Genomic DNA, 19,047 nt, shown 5'->3' on the forward strand with positions numbered 1-19,047 from the left:
TCCTAAGAAAGAAAAATCCCACCCAACTTGAATACCTTCCTTCGTGAACAGATCTTGCTGATAATCACATGCAAAACTGGGTCTACTGGTTATTCCTTCCATTCAAGGGATACCTGGACTTTCTGAAACACACACCTTTCCAAATTACATCTGTTTCAGGTTTATTGGCTATTATGGTGGACATGTAAGAAAATCTCACAAAAGAACAAAAGAAAATGGAACCAAAAGTCCATCTTTGGCAATAGCATGGTCACTGACCAAACTGCTGGGTCAAATCAGAAGGAAATGTCTGTCCAGAGCTAAAATGGCTCTGAAGCTCTTCATCTGCTGAACTTCAACAGGCCATGAGATAGCTTCAGGATGACCATTTATCTCATGGACATTTTATCAAATTTCTGTGAATTTGATACAGGTACCTGGACAGATTTTACCATAACTAAATCAAAATCTGGTCCCTTTCTGAATGTTTACATTTCTCATTCTTCCACATTTTTTTCTCACTTCCTGATTTTCTCTGGGACCAAAAATAAAAATTCTAAAACCCAGTGGGAAATGAATGTCTGGAGACTTCTGTTTTAATCCAGGAAAACTTCACTGAAGGTGCCTGAGCATTGTCAGGTCGTTGCCTTGAATAACAGCCTAGATTTTGATGCTTATCCCAACTCCATCATGTCACTATCAGAACAATTAGATTCAAAACCTGTCTCTTCTTTCTGTTCTCAGCGTAACCGATGTAAATCTGGAGAAACTGCAGCCAGGGGTGTGGGGTGACCTTTCCCCTGCTGTCACCAAGGGCAGAGTCTGGCCTGCTCCACATTTCTCAGCAGGAACATCTCAGTTCCCACAGCCAGTCCCTGGTTAAAGTACTACAAACGGGAAAATACGAAAACATGACAACATCAGACAAATCCCTTTCACAGATGCACGTCCAGGAGGAATGTTGCAGGTGTTTATCAGAAAAAAAGAAAAGAACAACAACAAAAAAGGTTGGGGGATCAGCTGTGTAAATGAACACTGAGAGAGCATCTAATATATTATTCTGTAATACAAAAAGAAGAAATCTGACTTGATTGCCCTATTATAAATTTGCTAAAAATACAGATATATATTTATATTTTTATATATATATATAATTTTTTTTAAATCTGAACAGAAAAATAGACTACTCTGGAATGCATGAAAGTCACATGACTTTTCCATACATCAGATACTTATAAAGCCAACACAATGGCAAGCAGGAGGTACAGAGGTAACTAGAACATCTGTACTTTATTCAAGAACTATTTAAAGCCATATTCTCCCCAAGTGGATGATCCAGATGAACCCAAGGTAGCACTTGTTGTGTGCAGAAGTGACTGACCAAACATGGAGGAGCTGGGGCAGGTTTGGAGCCCCAGGGAAGCCCATCTTGCTGGAGGGCACCGGCACCTCACGGCCTCCTTTGCTCGACTGCTTCACTCAGGAACTGCAGGGTTTGCTTTAGAATGAGTGTTCTGTGGAGCTTACCAACAGAGAGAACGTGGCTTTAGAAACCTTGTCTTTGTGATGAGTTTTACACAACCTTGTTATTTACTATAAACTGTACCGGTCATAATTCCGTCAAGACATAAATATACAGTAGGTACAAATATTAACAGTACATTACAATTTTACAGAAGAGAATACTGTTTTCCTTAGAAATGTGTATCTTATTAGCTGCAAGGGAAGAAAAGGCTACAGTTTATCACAGCCATAGTTGCCAAACAACCTGACCACCTCAGATGTGTTTCTCATGACTTGCCCAGGCAGATATTCCCCGGCATTTGACACACAGCATGTTCAGGAAGGGAATGTGCATTCCATGGATTTCTTTTCCTCTCGCTTCCTTTTTTTTTTTTTTTCCTTCTTTTCTCTGCCTTTTTTTTGACTCTCAAACCTTTCAGAAAAATGTAGATTCATAGAAGACTCTTGTTTTGGGTTGGGTTTTTTTTCTGTAAGTGTGCTTAGGTGAAGTTTTTAAGGAAAGGCACTGAGAAATCTACTGCAAAGTCACTGTTTTTTTCCTCTGTTCAAGGCTAAAACTCAAAGAATCTTTAGCCTTCTGGTTAAGAAAAGTGCACCCTCTCCTTACACACACACACACACACACACACACACACACACATACATATATATATATATATATATATATATGTATGTTCTATATATATATTTATAGGTATGTGTTAAAAGTGATGTTGATGGCATAAGATACAAGCAAGTGCAGACATCACACATCCAGAGAGAGTCCTTTCAGGTATGATGTCTTCTGCAGCAGCAGGTGAGGCTCTGTCAGCTTGCTTGCTACTTGGTGCACAGTAAATTTGCAGACCTGAATGCCAAATATCAGTGATTAAACCATACGCTTTAGCTTGATGCAAGAGATGTTGCCTATTTTCCCCAACCGCTATGAACTTTGGGAAACATGTATCAAATAAACAAAAATTAAATTGTCTTTCTAGGATCTATAGGATTTGGTGAGCATTATGTTTTCGAAGCACTGCCTTCCCTTTGCAATGACTACAGATTTAGCCATAAATATTTTACCATAGCTTTAGGTTAGAGTAGATTTCCCAGTGCTTACATTATATATATGTGTATTATGCACCCAAACACATATATAGATACATTGTAGTCAGACTTTATTTCATTAAAACAAATTAAACATACTTCCTTTTTAACTGGGCATAGAATGAGAGTTACATCTTTGTACACAAATATGAAAGAAATGCTCTTTAAGCATATTATATGCTTAATTTTAAATTATTTGCTTTCTATAAGAAATCTATAGGACTTTGGCTATTCAGACTTAAAAGGAAGATTTTTTAATGATACTTTTGAATTTGGCTTTCAAAAGTGACTCAGTAAAATGCTACTTTAAAGGTAGGACTAAATAGATGACATAAGGTGTGTGTCATGAGTGATCACGCAAGGCAGACAGAGGGCCTTTGGTTACAAGGAGAGTTGCACCAGTTGACTGTCAGATAAAAAATGATAGGATCGTTGATTTATACATTTTTGTCAGTGCCATCTATAAACCAAATACATCAATTTGGATGAGAGTGCGGTAAATACTACATTATATGGCTATATTTAAATATGTTCACTTTCGCGATATGTAAAATATGACTTTTTTTTCCACATGAAAGCATCAGCTCTAAAAATATTTAACTTGGAAATCACTATTACTTCATAAAAAAAAAAATTCCCTGATTTTTCTTCGTTTTACATTTGTGCTGATGGCAGACATGACTGATCACTGAAACACAGAGATTATATTAGAACTGTTCTCTTTAAGATTTCTTGTTGCTGCTCTGTGGCCTCAGAAAGCCACAGCATAAATCAGTATTTAAAGCTTATCTACTGGAAAGTTACTTTTTACTTTTCGTGACGACTCAATCTTAACCAGTATCTCAGCAATACGTCGGTTCCTCTAAGTACACTTGTATTTGCTATGGCCGAATCCTACAGTCCTTCCCCAGGCAAAGCCCGCCCGAGGAACGGCGCTCCCGGCTGCGGGAGAAGGAGCGAGCGACCCTCGGGGCCGGCCCTGCCTGAGCACCCGGGGAGCTCCCGCAGCCGCGGGGCCGGCAACGACCGGGGCTCTCCCTGCCCTACCCGGGGCTCTCCCTGCCCTGCCCGGGGCTCTCCCTGCCCTGCCCGGGGCTCTCCCTGCCCTACCCGGGGCTCTCCCTGCCCTACCCGGGGCTCTCCCTGCCCTGCCCGGGGCTCTCCCTGCCCTACCCGGGGCTCTCCCTGCCCGGCCCGGGGCTCTCCCTGCCCGGCCCGGGGCTCTCCCTGCCCTGCCCGGGGCTCTCCCTGCCCTGCCCGGGGCTCTCCCTGCCCTGCCCGGGGCTCTCCCTGCCCTGCCCGGGGCTCTCCCTGCCCTGCCCGGGGCTCTCCCTGCCCTGCCCGGGGCTCTCCCTGCCTGGAGCTCTCCCTGCCCTGCCCGGGGCTCTCCCTGCCCTGCCCGGGGCTCTCCCTGCCTGGAGCTCTCCCTGCCCTGCCCGGGGCTCTCCCTGCCCGGCCCGGGGCTCTCCCTGCCCTGCCCGGGGCTCTCCCTGCCCTGCCCGGGGCTCTCCCTGCCCGGAGCTCTCCCTGCCCTGCCCGGGGCTCTCCCTGCCCTGCCCGGGGCTCTCCCTGCCCTCGGCCCAGCCCCAGCAGTGGCTCAGCTCCTCCCCGGCCTCTCCCTGCTGGGCCACCAGGGCGGCTCCGAGCGGGCCCCTGGGCCGTGTCCAGCCCGGGACGGGCCAGCCGAGCAGAGCAGGGTCACTGCAGCGTGGGCACAGCTCCGTGCCGAGGAGACACCTGGCAAAGCCATCCTCACAACCTACACTAGCTCCTAAAACAGAAATGTGCTTATTGCTTTTGTCCGTACATGCTGCATTCACTATTACGGGTTACAGACAGTGCTGCACGGCCGGGACGGACACACGGCTACATTCAGGACTAACCAACACTGGCTTTTTACAGTAGGAAGGAACAAAATGCAGTGGACTCGAGCGGCTTGCAGGGGCTCTTCCTCCCACGTGTGCCCCCCGCTCCCACGTCCCGTGTGTCAGCTCGTCCCGGAGCCGCTGCCTGCAGATTGCTACACACCCCGGCAGGACCTCAGGGACAGCTCAGGAAACGCTCAGTGACAGAGTTATTTACAGCTCAGTTTTACAGTAGAAACAGAGAACAACATAAAAGGTTACCATCACAGATATCACAGGACAAGGTGTGACTTGCTACAGGCGTGTAACAAATCACAGTCACAACAAGAGGCACAAATTAAAGTAGTGCTTGGTTAAAGTGCTTGATTGTTACACTCCGCTATCCTACTCCAGCATTGCAACAACGACAACAAAAAGTCAACGTAAAGTGCTTTCCCCCCCGCCCAGATTAAAAACCAAAGACAAATTATTTCCTACACAATTTGACATAACTTTATTGAAACAATAGTATTTTAAAAACCTAGGCTGGTGGCTGCTAGTTCTGTTCACTTAAAATGGTCAGATAGTTGTGTTTTTTTTTTTTCTTTCCTCTTTATTTTCTTTCATTTAAAAATGACTGGATGTTATTAAAACGTCAGGCCTGATTCTCCTGCCTCTCGCAGCTGCTTCGTGCCACGGCCGTGCAGGAGCTTCTCCTGCCCGAGCTCCTGGCGAGAGGGAGCACAGCCAGGCCTGCGGCGGGTCACTAACGAATCCCTCTTTTTGCATATTTATGTAACACTTGCATATCTTCCACTGCGCTGCTTGGGCGCAAAAAGCCTCGCAGCAACCTGCTCCTGTGCTGCGGCCCCGGCGGGAGCGGAGCCGGGGCCGCACGGGCAGGGCGAGAGCCGCGCTCCCCTCCGGCCCCGGGCTGGGCTCTGCCGCGGTGCCTCGGAGCGTCCTGCTCCTGCATGGCTCCTCCGACCTTCCCCTGGCCCTGGGCGCCTACCGCCTCTTAGCAGAGGGTAAGCGCAAGTCTCACTATGTCTTGGGGCATATTTGGAATTAGGTACAAATGGTGCAACTCACCCTGCTGATATTTCAAATGAAAACATCAGGTCCTACAGGATATCGGACTGTTAAACACACAAAGAGCATTTTAATAATTGGTTTCTCTAGACCATTATTTGTTTCAAATGTTTTTCACTTGGATTTTCCAATAATGCAAGTGTTCCCTGTTACCTTTAAACATTATATCCATCAGAAAAAGCTGTAGATGGGGAACAGCTGCCCTGAAGCAGTGAGCATTGTGTTTTTGAAAGCTTTATACCAACCCCAGCAATTTATTCCAGAGTTCAAATCTGGCTGCCTTGGCATCCTTTATGGAACTAATGCAAATCAGATGTTAATATTTCCAAAAGGAGCTCTAGCGTTCAAGGGGAATGGATGGATATTTGGTCACATTGGCTTCACTGGACAACATGAAAGGAGATCAATGTGTGATCATGATTTGCAATCATTTTTTTGACTGATGTGGGCAATGTCTTTAGAGTTGTTTCAGAGAAGGACATTTTCACAAACCCACACTGGACCTCCCCCAGACTTTTAGAAACAGGTGGCTTGTTTCAGCCAAGTTCATGCCATGCAGAAGCTCTTTTGTTTGTGTTGACTGTGAAGATATTCCTTTAAACTCTCAGCAAGTTCTTTCAGACCCCACCTCAGATGCTTTGATCATGTGTGTTAGCATGTCCTCCGCTGCCTGGTAACACATGGACTTCTGGAGAAATGTGATTTTCTAGTCTGACAGTCTCCTGATTGCCGTGGGTTCTTCCAGTGATACCTTCCATAGAGTAAATGCAGTTCTGCCCTAACAGCTTAGGGGAGGTGGGTAAAGCAGCAGCTTCCAGATGGTTCTTCTCTGTTCTATAAACATGGTCCTTTTGCTTTAGATAGCCACTGTTTGCAACACTGTACTTGGGACTCCCGTTTCCAGGCGGACTTGAATCATACATCAGCTGACCTTCATCATCAGTGTCAGCATCTATGTATTTGTGTATACCAGCATCATGGAAGTTGAAAGCTAGGGCTGCCTGGGACTCCGGTGACTTTGGGGGCGTTCTTGCACTCGCAGTTGTGTAGATCGAGGTTTCTGGGCTCATGAGAGACCTGTCAGAGAGTAAGGAAGTATCTGTGGCAGCAGCAGTCGCTCCCCGGCTCTTGAGAGGGTCTGGGTATGTTCTCAGTACATTTGATGATGGCACTAATGTGCTAGTGTCCTCTTCCATGAAGTTAACTTTCAGAGATCTTAGCTTTAAAGGGTTACTGGCCTTTATGGAGCTTTTGGGACTGTCAATGAAAAAAGCAGAACGGTGGCTGCTTTCAGAGCTAGGGTTCATTTCCACATACCTGGCACTGCTCCCCTCCGGCCTGCCCTGCTCCTGGATGATGTTGATGCCCCCCTTGCAGGGCAGGGCGGTGAGCGGGCTGTGTGAGAAGCGCCCGGTGTCGGGGAACTCGGCCGCACAGCTGATGAAGCTGTCGATGCTGGACATGCTCCTCATGTCAATGATCCCGTCAGTGCGAGTCGCCAGCAGTGGCACCATGGGGCCAGGAAGGGTTTCCATTTCTAGCTCTTCCTTCTGCTTTCCAGCTTGACTCGACTCTTTAGTGTTAAGGTTTGGCTGTGACTGAGTCTTTGCCATTTTGTTGTACATGTCCTCAAGCTGCTGCACATTCAGGTGTTGGGGACTTGAAGATGACCTGGCTTTTTCTGGGGATCCTTGTTCCTTAGTTTCAAAAGATTTACTAGAACTAGTTTCAGAGAGTGTTCTCTTGGTCCATTTCCATTTGCTTGGAGATAAATGATTGTCCTGAACTTTATCCTTTTTGGCTATGCTTTCTCCATTCTTTTCAACCACAATGTCCATGAGCTCTATGCTACGGGCAAAGGCATCCTTCATGTTCATGGAAACAATACTGCCATTTCTTTTTGCTCTTTCAAGAGCTTCCCTGCGCTTGATGGCTTTCTCCTGCCTCTTCTGCTCTTTGTAAAACTCTGAAAAATTATTGACAATAATTGGGATGGGAAGAGCTATCACCAGCACACCGGCAATGCAGCACAGTCCTCCTACTATTTTGCCCAAAAGAGTTTTAGGGTAAATGTCTCCATAGCCTACTGTTGTCATGGTGATTGTTGCCCACCAGAAAGAAGCAGGGATGCTCTTGAATTTTGTATCATCCTCATCCTTTTCTGCAAAAAACACTAAACTGGAGAAGATCATAATGCCCATAGCCAGAAACAAGATGAGTAATCCAAGTTCATTGTAACTCCTCCTCAGTGTAAACCCCAAGGACTGTAAACCAGTTGAGTGCCGGGCGAGTTTTAGAATCCGGAGTATCCTCATAATCCGAAATATTTGGACCACTCTTCGTACATTTTGGAACTGAAGTACACTTTTATTGGATTCTGTGAGGAAGATAGTAACATAGTAGGGTAAGATAGCCAGCAAATCTATAGCATTGAGCGGGCCTTTGAAAAACTTCCATTTCTTAGGGGAGGAGAGGAAGCGCAGGAGGTATTCCATTGTGAACCACGCAATGCACACCGCTTCCACGTGGGCAAGCTGGGGGTTATCTGTGGTCTGCCCAAATTCATCCACGCCTTGGAGTTCAGGAAGTGTATTAAGGGACAAGGCAATTGTAGATAGTACAATAAACATGATGGAAATGATTGCCAAAATCTGGAAAGGAGAAAGAAAACAGTGAGTTAATCTCAGAATACACAACACTGTCTCTCGCTGCCGTTAACGCATGGCTGTATTTTCACTCACATGTTGCAAGACCCATTTTGCTCAGTGCACAGAAGACAGATAACCAAGTTTATTTTGGAAGCTGTTTCAGTTATGGCAGATGCATGAAGGAGATAAAGCATCTACTTCGACTTCTGTGCTTTCATCTCCATGTAGTCAAGGAACATGTAAGGAACAGCTAGGATGCCAGGAGGGCTGTGAAGCAGTTCACAGCAGGAACTTTTGATTAACTACCAATTAGGTGCCCTACAAGGCCCATCTGGACAACAAGCTCTGAAATTTAAGCAAGAAGGAATGCAATTGTGAGTACATGATTCAGTCAGAGCAATGTCCACCATTTAATGAACGGTTACTGCTGTAATTTGGGGTGCTGATGGCTAATTATAGAGCTGTGTGTACAATTCTACTACATAAGCATACAAATAATACACATTTGTTTAATGACTCATCACTAATTTGATTCTTGGTGGTTGTGAAAAACATGGAAACTTCACCAAGCTTTCTAAGCCATTTTGAGTTTTCTGGAGGAGAGAGGAAGCATCTGAGCAAACCAAATTGGACAACACTAAGACAGCCAAGCAGGGGAAGCCGAGTCACTGGAGGCTTCACATGTCTCAAACTTAAGAGAATAAAATGTAAGTCAAGTGTCTCTTGGTGAAGTGTGGGGAAATCTAGGTGTTAATTACTTCTGCATGGTGGCTTGTTTCAAAAGACCATCTCCTGGAGACCAGGTGCTACCCCTGAGAAGCAGAGAGCCTGATTTACTTTCCTAGAAGGCTCTTTTGGTGGTTTTGCTGTCATTTCTTCGTTTACAACCCATCATTTCTGAAGGTGTTTGGGATGTTTGCAATGGTAATTTCAATTAGTTTTGCTTGGCTTATCTCTGCCCACTATACACAGAAGGGCTTAGATGTGTGTACCTGTTGGGTTTTATCTCCTTCACTTTCAGTGTAAATATTAACGCTCCATCTTTATTCAGTGAATGGCATCCAGCAGCAGTAATTGGTGTCAAACCTTCAGTTTCCTTTGATATGCCCTCCTGCTTTGAAGATCAAGGCAATGCCAGATGAATATAAATAAATAAACTGAGATCTAAGGGTAAAATTTGGTTTTGGTTTAGGATATTTAGCCACAAAGCTAAGCAATAAACAGAGAGAGACATTTACAATCTCTCCCACAAGTTGCAGCACGATGTCACTTGTGCTCCCAAGATACAGATATTCTCCCTTACTCATCTACTGCAACTACATCTTTGGGTATCTTAGGCTAAGAAAAACTTCTAAATATTGATCGTCCTCAGTTATTCAAGGCACTTTCCAATTGGAAAGTACGTAAAACTGGGAGAGGAGTCTCCAGCAGGGTTTAGAAATCCTTTTCCTTTTGTAAGAGATACTTTGTCTTGGTAGCACCAACCATCCACTAAAAGCCACCCATGAAGCAGTTGTACACAGAAAAATGGATCCAGCTGTTGCTGTCAGGCTTTAGCACTACTCAGTTGCACAGGGCTCTGTCCCAAAGTATTTACAGTCTGGGATTTCAGATTATAGAAATCACCATCTGTCTCTCTAATAAGGTTTTCCATCTTGGCTGTACTGAACCTCTAGCCTGGCAGCTCTTGTATTTTCCACTGTCAGTAATGAGAGACAGAAAGCTGAAGGGAAGACATTTACACTCCCAGGGAGGCCTCTAGGGATGCTCTGCATCCCAGGCAGCCTTTTCATTCCATTCCTGGCCTTTTGTCCTCCCTTTACTCTTCCAAGTTCACTTCTCTTTAACAAGAAAATCTAATGGGACCAATTTGGTCTTGAGCAGAAACAATTCCTCTGCAGTGCATGAGGCTCTGGCTCTTACAAAACTGAGCCAGTTTTCCAGTCACTGTAAAAAAGCACCTGTGGTCCCTGGTCTAGAGCACTGACCCCACATCTCACTGCTTGTCCCACTGCTCACAGCTGCATTAAATGGAAGGAAGCATGGGAGAGGGCCTTCTCCTATGGCATTGATCTCCATGGTTCCTTACAAGGCACTGAACGTGGCCTTGTGCTCATGAGAACTCTGGATGGGCAATCAAAGAGCTGAGGGTGAACAGGCTCAGGCACAGGAAGGTCCCTAGAGCTCAGGCTTGGACTGGCAGAAGGAACAGGGATGGGAAAGGTCAGCATCAGAGGCCTGTTAGATTTTGTGAGTGCTGCTGAAATGTCCATGTTCCCACTAACAGAGCAAGCTGTACCTCTCCCAGGTCTGGCTGCTGGCCTATCTGGCGTATGTGGGCTGTTTATTGGGACTGGGGAAGGCACCTCCAGCATCCCTGCAGGAACATCCAGAGCTGCTGACTTGGATGGCCATATTTGGTCCTATAAAACACATAACTAAAACTGGGAAAGCTTGCAGCCTAACATTCAGAAGCATAGGAAAAAGTCAGGAGTCACAAATAGCTAAAATGAGTGATGTGAGGACATGTTTGTGACACAGGCAGGTGCAGGAGTCCCTGTATTGTGGAGCCACAATTATGACGAGTGTTCCCCACATGTTGGCTCCATATGAGCTGAAGACAGGAGCCCCGACAGACCAGGCTGGACTGGACAGGCATCCTCAGCAGAGCAGCACAGACATCCCTTCAGCTGCTCATAAAGCTGACAGGGGTTGAGATTGGTCTTTCCCCCACACAACTTTCAGACCACTTTCACTAACAGCTTGCATAAAAGAAGCTCTGCAGTCCCCTTCCTCCTTACTTCTGTATTTACTCTTGTGTTTCACCTGTAGCAATACACCAGCAATTGTGAAAATCCCCTCAGGTACTTTGTTTTACCAGGTTATTTGCAGAAGGTGTTGGAAGGACTCCTAATGATGGCCCTGGCTTGTGGTGCAAGTTTCAGTATGTGCAGGATTTCAGGAAAAATCTTCTCCGCTAAATCAGCCCTTTCACAAAGGTTTTTGTGGAGTGAATCTCTGGATTGCTGCTGTGATTCCTTTGTGGAAGATAAACAACCCAAGGACGGGCAGGGTTCTGGATGAATTTAAAGCAGTTGCCTCAAAGTGATTAGCATGGTTGTACACACATGCTGGTTATTACACATGCAAATGAGACAAGCACGCTGATTTTGGGAGCAAGCGTAGCCAGTTTGTGCAACTGCTGTTTCCTGAGGCAAGATGGATGTGCCATGCTGGCAAAGCTTTTAATCCCCACCTCCTCCAAAATCCTCCCCAAAACAAGGCAGACCACCTCTACCTGGCACCTTTCAGGAAACAACCACCTGCCCTGGGCCTGATCCTGCTCGCTGGGTGAGAGTGGCCCCAGAGATTCCTCCTTTGTGCTGGCAAGGTCTGTGCTCATCGCTGGGGGAAGAGGGCTCCTCCCTGCTCAGAAGTTTCCCATCTCTTTGCAGCAGCAGTTTGTGTGTTCACCCCGCAGGTGGCACAGAGAGGGGTGAGTTTTGGGCTGCAGGGACTAACCCAGCATTGAGGTTTGGTGATATTTATTGCTTAGTTGTTTTCTTTGCACTACTAAAAACCCTAACAGAGATAAAGGCATAAGACAGGAGACTTTCGAGGCCATTAAAATTTATGAGAACTGGCTGTCCCAATCCCATAGATGGCTCTAAAATCTCAGGGTAAGCATCCAAGATCTCTCTGCTGTGGCAACATGCCCTATACTTTTTCTGTCTTCATACTCAGTAATGAAGCTGATATAGCAAGGAGAAGGGGTGGTGTGTGGGAGAGAGTAGGAGGGTGTTTGAATATAGATATGATATTCTTGGAAATACGATGAGGAAATTGTTATGTAATCAAGAAGTTCAATAATGGTTTTGTCTAATGTGCTTTTTTAGCTCCATCAAGGCCTGCAGAATAAATTTGGCATCAGGACCAGGTTTCATTCATGTGCTCCATTTACTCAGGGATTTTATCTGCAGCCCCTCTGCTTTCCCAAGCTACAATACACTTTGAGTCAGACTGTCCAGCTCCATCCTGCCACGCCTATGCCAGCCTCTGTCTCCTCAGGCTCTGAGAAACAGAGAGCACAGTGTATTTTGAGCGATATCCCACGTGCTGTACAGTGCAGAAACAGATGGAGAGTTCCTTAATCTCCTCCCCACTTGATTCTGCACAGGAATAACATCTCCTGCTCACAGCAGCTATACATGTCTGCGGTATTTATTGACAGGGACTTGTTTTAGGAAACATCTCTTCAATAGAAGATGCCTATTTATTCATAAACTGAAAGAGTTTGCAGAACACAGTCACTTCTGATGTCAAGATTCTGACCACTGGGCTTGCAGGGTGTTTTTTCTAGAAAATGCTGAAGCCATAATGAAAGGTAACACTTACTTCTTGCATCATAGCAAGTTGAGGCCGAAGTGGGGAATAGTTGCAAGGCAAGTACAGAGAACCTTTAATCTGCTTTTTTCTCATGGAAAGATGTTAAGATGTAACGTAAGACCTTGAATCTCCAAACCCCTTAAGTCCTACTGGTTCCTGTGGAGTATAAACCTCTGCTTAGGAGCTTTCCCTGACCTGGCACTTTATGTGTCACTCCAAGGTGCTGCCCCCGCAGGTCTTTGGGAACGCTCTGCCCCAGGAGCTCGGAGCTCAGAGGGGCCCCTGCCCCACAGCTCAGCTCCCTGTGCTGCCCCAGGCACTGTGCACTCCATCTCTAGGAAGGCAAACCCCTACACTCCTCTGCAACCACTACTGCACAGCAGAGCATCCATAAAAACAGAATCAAGATAAAGCCACTTATATTTTGCTTTGGAAACATATGAGATCTTAATTTTGACATTTGCCTGGAAAAGCCAAGGTTGAATAATGCTTAATTATTTGATTTCAATTATAGCTGTAATAAGTTTATCTGTTGAGAGAGTAAGCCTGTTTAGTTTAAAAGAGGATACAACGCTTCTGCTGATTCTGTGTCAATGCTTTGTTTGCCTACAGGCACCCAAAGAGCTGCAGCTACAACTGCTGCTGACTAAGGTATAGTGGGCAGAAAGTTGCCTTCAGGCACAGCTGGCTGTAAACTCGTTAATACTCTTAAGAACATGTTTAGTTGTCAGAGAGCTATCAAACCCCATTAAATGATAAATGGTGTCAGTCTTCTTTCAGAGCAAAGCCCAGATGCAAATGGTGTGCTGGAGAAGAGAATTATAGATGAATGAAAATACTGAAAAGGCAAACTTGAAAGACATACACTGTCTTTAGACATCAGTGCAGTGACAGCTCTCAAGAGAGGATGAGAGGGGAAGCATGTCCTATTTCTGCTGCTGCTAGCATGGGGGAAATCAAAAAAAGAAAACAAATGAATGGCACATGGAAGCTGAAGTTTCCCGTTTTTCTCTTGGCCTTGCCTTGTGCCCAGGATGATGCAATCCCAGCAAGCAGCACTGCTGGGAGACATCCAGCCCCTGATGTCTGGAGAGGCTGCCTGGAACCCAGGCTGGGCACCCCCACAGCCCTGGACACACCCAGAGCTCTTGTGTGTCCTCCCTGCACATCCTTGTAGACAAACCTTGCGGCCATTCTTCAGCTGAGCCGGGGTCTCACCTGAGACTGCTGCCACCATCAACCCCCTTTCCCAGCCTCTTGGACTCTGCTGTCTTCATCTTGCTCACACATTCCTGCCCTTTGTGCTGTGCAGGTGCTGCTCTTGGAGCACAGAGGTCGGGATGGCAGAGTGGCACTACACAGCCCAGCCTTTCCCTGGAAGACAGCGAGAGACCCAGACCCGGCTGGAGCTTCCCCCTGTGCCCAGAGCATCCCACCTGCCCTGCATCCCTGCTCAGCAGCTGCTCTGGGGCCAGGCTCCCGACCCCTGCACTGACAAAACCTTCTCTAGTGTGGGGCTCTCCTCTCATCTCCCATTCCCACCATCTGTCTTGCATTCAAGCGGACAGAGGTTTGGATTCAGAAAAGGCAAATATGTAAAGCAAAAATATAAAGCAAAAATAAAGACTGCCTTCCACCTCAGCACTGGTGAGTGTTTGGGAACAGCTCTTAAGATGCCTTTGGGATTTTACCCTTCACCAGGGAGAGACGATGCTCGTGATCGACACCCACCATGCAAAGCAGTCTGCTCAGCCTCAGACACTATTTACAGGGGATGCTGAGCTCAAAGTGTTGGTGTTTGCAGGAGTAGTTGTGGGAGGGTTTTTTTTAATGGTTAAATTCAATCAGGAATGTGCCAAGATAGCATGAAATCAACTAAATGTAATTAAGCAAAAACTATTAGCTTGATTGCTAAACCAGTCTTCCTCTCATGAATATGCATGAGAATAATTGATATTAATTCTTTTCAAATCTGAGGCACATTAGTCCTGCATATTATAGTATAGAATTTTTTTGGAAGACTAAACCAGTTCCACTGCTGCTTTCCCACCAAAAGGCATAATTAGTCTTGCTGCAGTCATTGATACCATCCTGAGTTGCCACATGGAGAGGAAATTAGAACAGAGCTCAAGTGATTTTTTTGTCTGCAAAAAACAATGACCTGTTTAAGATTTTTTTCCAGAACTGTTTTACCAGCATCAGCCACATTAATGACGTTCTGAAGAGACAGGGAAGCCTTCAGGAACAGAGAATCCCTGGAGACAGAAAGGCAGGGGCAATATCCTCTCCTGTTTAACGTGCCTGACACCGGCATGGCCCTATCAGCTGGGTGTCTGTCCGGGTGTCAGTGTGTCCGTGTGTCCGGGTGTCTGGGTGTCCAGGTGTCAGTGTGTCTGGGTGTCAGTGTGTCCGGGTGTCCGGGTGTCAGTGTGTCCGGGTGTCTGTGTGTCCGGGTGTCCGGGTGTCAGTGTGTCCGGGTGTCAGTGTGTCCGGGTGTCTGTGTGTCCGGGTGTCCGGGTGTCAGTGTGTCCGGGTGTCTGTGTGTCCGGGTGTCAGTGTGTCCGGGTGTCCAGGTGTCTGTATGTCCAGCTGTCCGTGTGTCCGGGTGTCCCTGGGCTGTTCCCGAGGGCTGACTTCAGCTCCCTGGGGTTGCTGCTGTCCCTGGGCTCCTGCTGCAGGTCATGAAATTGAATATTGACATTCTTCTTTTTTTCAAAAGAGACTTACGAAGCTTCTGCAGGTGGTGGGGAACACTTGCAGGATCACTCCAATCTCTCAGCACCTTCCCAGCTCTTAGTTCTTTATTCTACTAAAACCTTTTGCTTTCTTGTCAGCTTCTCGGCTCTCCCCCATGCCCCCACCCCTCCTCCTGTCTGCCAGTCAGACCTTGTGTCAGACAAAGGACTTTGATGCAGGAGTCCACCTTCCCAAGCCAGTGTTCCCAAGGCTTTTCCCTAGAGCAGAGCATGGAATCCTTGCTGACAGCTTTGGCACAAAGCCAATGAAGTGTTTTAATCTCAAGTATAGATGGTTCTTCCCTTTATAAGCACCCCACACTGGATTAGATGTCACATATTTAATAAATAGCAACAACTATATACAAACTGTTTACAAAAGCAGCTGAAAACTAATCCTTGGCAACAAATCACTCATATTAGCATGGGGGCATAGCAAGTGGTGAGTAGAGCCAGTGGACAGCAAATCTGTGTGAACATAAAAGAAAAGGCAGCTCTAAATCAGCAGTTGAAGAAGAGAGTTTGATCTTGCCTCACTATGAGAGTTTTGATGCACTCAGGCTCTAAATATAGAGGATGAAACAGAACTGTGAAGATGTGTACTTGGTTCTTCGCTGGGGTGCCTTTTTCTTTTTTTACTTGTTTCATTCTTTGTTTGTTTTTTTATTGTTGTGTTGCTTTTGAGGTATTTTTAAACTCAGTTTGAGCTCAGAAAATGCTCAAACTCTTTGAAGTGTTTGTTGGAAGTCTGGGAATATTCACTCCATGCTTGCTGACTTCTGGACATTAACACGAGAACAAACCTTTGCAAGGCACAAGGGATAAACAGCTGCTTGGACAGCCCTTAGCTCTCCCACAGCTTTGCCAGCCTTTCCTATGTCCCAGAGGATCCCAGCAGGCACCAGAGCAGCCCTTCCTGCTCTCTTCTCCCTGAAAAGTGCATTTACAGAAGGAAAAGGAACATAAAGCCCCACTGGCCATTTCCATAGGGAGCAGAGCCAGAGCTTTTTCATTTCTTGGAGGGGTTGGGCTGTTTGGTTTTTAGTGGTTGGCTTGCTGATATTTTGCACTTAATAAAAGTCACTTGAAACTGTTTGGAAAATGCAGGTGTGCTGCCTTCTAGTGAAGGTTTATTGAAGAGAGGAGAGGGGAAGAGAAAGGTTTCCTGCAAGTGGCAGCTGAACAGTGCCAGGTGGTACATCCTATTTTAATCCAAGTGGAGAATAGCAAAGAGCAGAATTGAAGATTAGGGGAAATGATACACCTCACTGAGTTTTAGTGCATTTTTCAGTAACTATTTTTATTTTTTTTCAATTTTGGGTTTCTGTGTTAATATAGGATGTTGCCACACTATACACTGGGTGGTAGAAATTAATCTTGTCATGAATGTACTTCTCTGAAGGGCTGAGCCTTCCTGAGCCCTTAATTTGAGCTGATTGGACTGGCTCATTATCATAGCAGCAGATTTTGGAATAGCAAAGTTGAACCTTACTTGAACTTGTTGGCTCCATTAGTGTAGTTTTTCTTTCTTGCCCCCACCTCCATCCATGAATAATAATACCCAGTGCCCCTTTTTGAAAAACCCTACCAACCATCCTAGTAACTATCTGCCAAACACACACACACTAATATTAAGAGAAGCACATTAAAGAGCCTGAGTTTTGTTTGGCAAAGATAGAACATGTCATTCCAGGGAAACGTGCCGTTCTGATGTCCTGGGAAACTGGATCTTCTGTCAGGCTCCCGGTCCCGTTCTCTCACACTTGGAGCTTTGCTGCCTGCAGAGCACACACAGCGTGGGGCCTGGGGCCACTTCTGCTCTGTGCTTGTGCTCTGAAATGTCACTGCTGTTGCTGGACGCTCCTGGCCCGCAGTTTTCCTCTCAGAGCAGGGCCCTGCCTGACTCATCCTGTGCTTCCAGGGAAAGCATCCTCATCCCCATCCTCCCACTGTGGGGGAGCAGCTCCAGCCTGCTCTGCATGTTTCGGCTCAGGCCGTTCCCCCGGACAGCCCCGGGCTGGGGCAGGGCAGGTGTCTGCAGGGCTGTGCCACCCACCTGCAGGGCTGGCAGAGCCCCCAGAGCCGTGTCCTGAGCCGCAGGGTCAGCGCAGCCTCCAGCCCTGCCGAGGCTCTGTTTCGCAGCAAGGCTGCACTGTCTGTCCCCAAGGAGCTCCGGCAGATGCTTCAGCTCCCTGCTCTGCCCTCAGGATAAACTGCTGAGACCACTGCAAATGCTGATTGCTGAGGGGGGTCACCTCAGCTCCCTGCAGCGCTTCCAGGGGCTCCCAACGCTCCACATGTCCGAGAACGGGCACCTCTTCTGCTGCTGCTGTTCAGCTTCATCCCGAGCACAGCACAAAACCCCAACAGGGCAGGATGTGGGCACTAAAACACAGCTTTTCAACACACACAGCATCCAGCATCCCTCCCTGACAGCACTTGTGACAGTCACCTGCTGCCTGGGGACCTGGCTGGTGGGAAACTGCTCAGCAGGTCTGGAAATGAGACACAGGGTGAGCCCAGCACAGGGACAAACCCACTGCAGAGGGGGGAAGACAAATCCAGCCCAGACTGCGAGTTGTTTAAAGAAGGCAAAATAATAAGGGAAAAAACATGCCGCGTGCCAGGGAAATAAGTTTATAAGAATTATCAAGGGATGTAGGAATAACCTTTCAATGGTTGCAGTCTGGCACAGATGTGAATGAACATCCCTGGCAGCTGAGGGCTCTCTCTCCATGTGTTACATGGAATGAGCTGGCAATTCCCACGGCAGTCCTGAACGGCCAGACTGCTCAGAGCAGCTAATATTGGCTAATTGTCTTCCTTTATTTCTTGGAAAGAAAAAGAGTCCTAAGGGCAGTGACACTGGAGCCATGTGTCCCAATTAACCCGCTGCAGGTTGTGTCGAGCTGGTCTCTCCTGCATCCCCTCTGTGAGGCACAAAGCGTGTCTGTTCCCATGGCCACTCTCCCCTGGGAAAGAAAGAAGGAAAAAATGTGCTGCTTTCTATTTTTGAATGTCCTGCCTTTCCTGCAGCCAGGCAAAGGGTCTGACTTTTTTTCACTCTCCCTCTTTCCCATTTCTCTGTCAATTGATTGCTCACTGCCAGAGGGCATTATTGGCTTCAAAAGCTTCATTTTCTAGTTCCTGAGCTGCTCATCTTCTCCTGGCTCATTGCTGTTACTGGAGGTCAGAGTCCCAGAGTCTTTAGGCTGTTTTGGATTTGACCTTGAGACCTTCTTTTGCTCACCCCACCACATGAAACAATCCTTTGATCATTGTAGGCACAAATGAAAAAAATAAATCCAGTGGGCAGAGATTATTTAATTATATCGGTGGTGAGTGGAAATAAGCTGGAACCAAAACATTCCCAGCCAGGTTTAAAGAATAGCAGTGCCAGGGGGCACCCCTGCTCTCTGTGGTGCTGGGGCCTGTGGCACGCACCAAAAACTTGCTTCAGCTCTGGTACCAGCTTTTCCTGTGCTTAAACTCAAGGGTTGCAAGATGCAGTTGTGTAATTTACATGAAAATTACAGCCTGTTCCTCAAGTATTTCCACCTGGAATGGAAATTCCTAAACTGCAACTTTCAGCAGTGGCCACTGAAAGCACAAGGCAAAAAAAGAGATGGGAGTAGTGACTCCTGAACTTCTGCGCTGTGCTGGCCAACCTCATCTGGCCTGGTTGGGGAACCACAGAAAAGATGGTGGTAAAAATGCAGGTTTTATTTTTTTCTTAACTAAGCTGCTTATATC

General features: G+C 46.6%; 2 protein-coding genes and 1 long non-coding RNA gene across 3 annotated transcripts in view; 2 read left to right on the top strand and 1 right to left on the bottom strand.

Annotated features, from left to right (window-relative positions):
* Positions 1 to 19,047, top strand: part of LOC147650110 (somatomedin-B and thrombospondin type-1 domain-containing protein-like) — a 39,978-nt gene that overhangs the window by 20,293 nt on the left and 638 nt on the right. The gene's annotated exons all lie outside the window — the stretch shown is intronic.
* The window catches only part of KCNB1 (potassium voltage-gated channel subfamily B member 1), a 99,260-nt gene continuing 85,136 nt past the window's right edge, over positions 4,924 to 19,047 (bottom strand). The window contains exon 3 of the mRNA XM_086852497.1: positions 4,924 to 8,176. Coding sequence (XP_086708623.1) covers positions 6,155 to 8,176 — 2,022 coding nt within the window. The 3' untranslated portion in view covers positions 4,924 to 6,154. The remainder of the gene's footprint in view (positions 8,177 to 19,047) is intronic.
* LOC111938414 (uncharacterized) lies at positions 13,132 to 13,389 on the top strand. Its single transcript, XR_002868978.2, has 2 exons — positions 13,132 to 13,210; positions 13,329 to 13,389. It is a non-coding gene; the product is annotated as an uncharacterized LOC111938414 (long non-coding RNA).

Source organism: Cyanistes caeruleus, chromosome 16 (assembly GCF_971803275.1).
Source record: "Cyanistes caeruleus chromosome 16, bCyaCae1.hap1.1, whole genome shotgun sequence".
NCBI lineage: Eukaryota > Metazoa > Chordata > Aves > Passeriformes > Paridae > Cyanistes > Cyanistes caeruleus.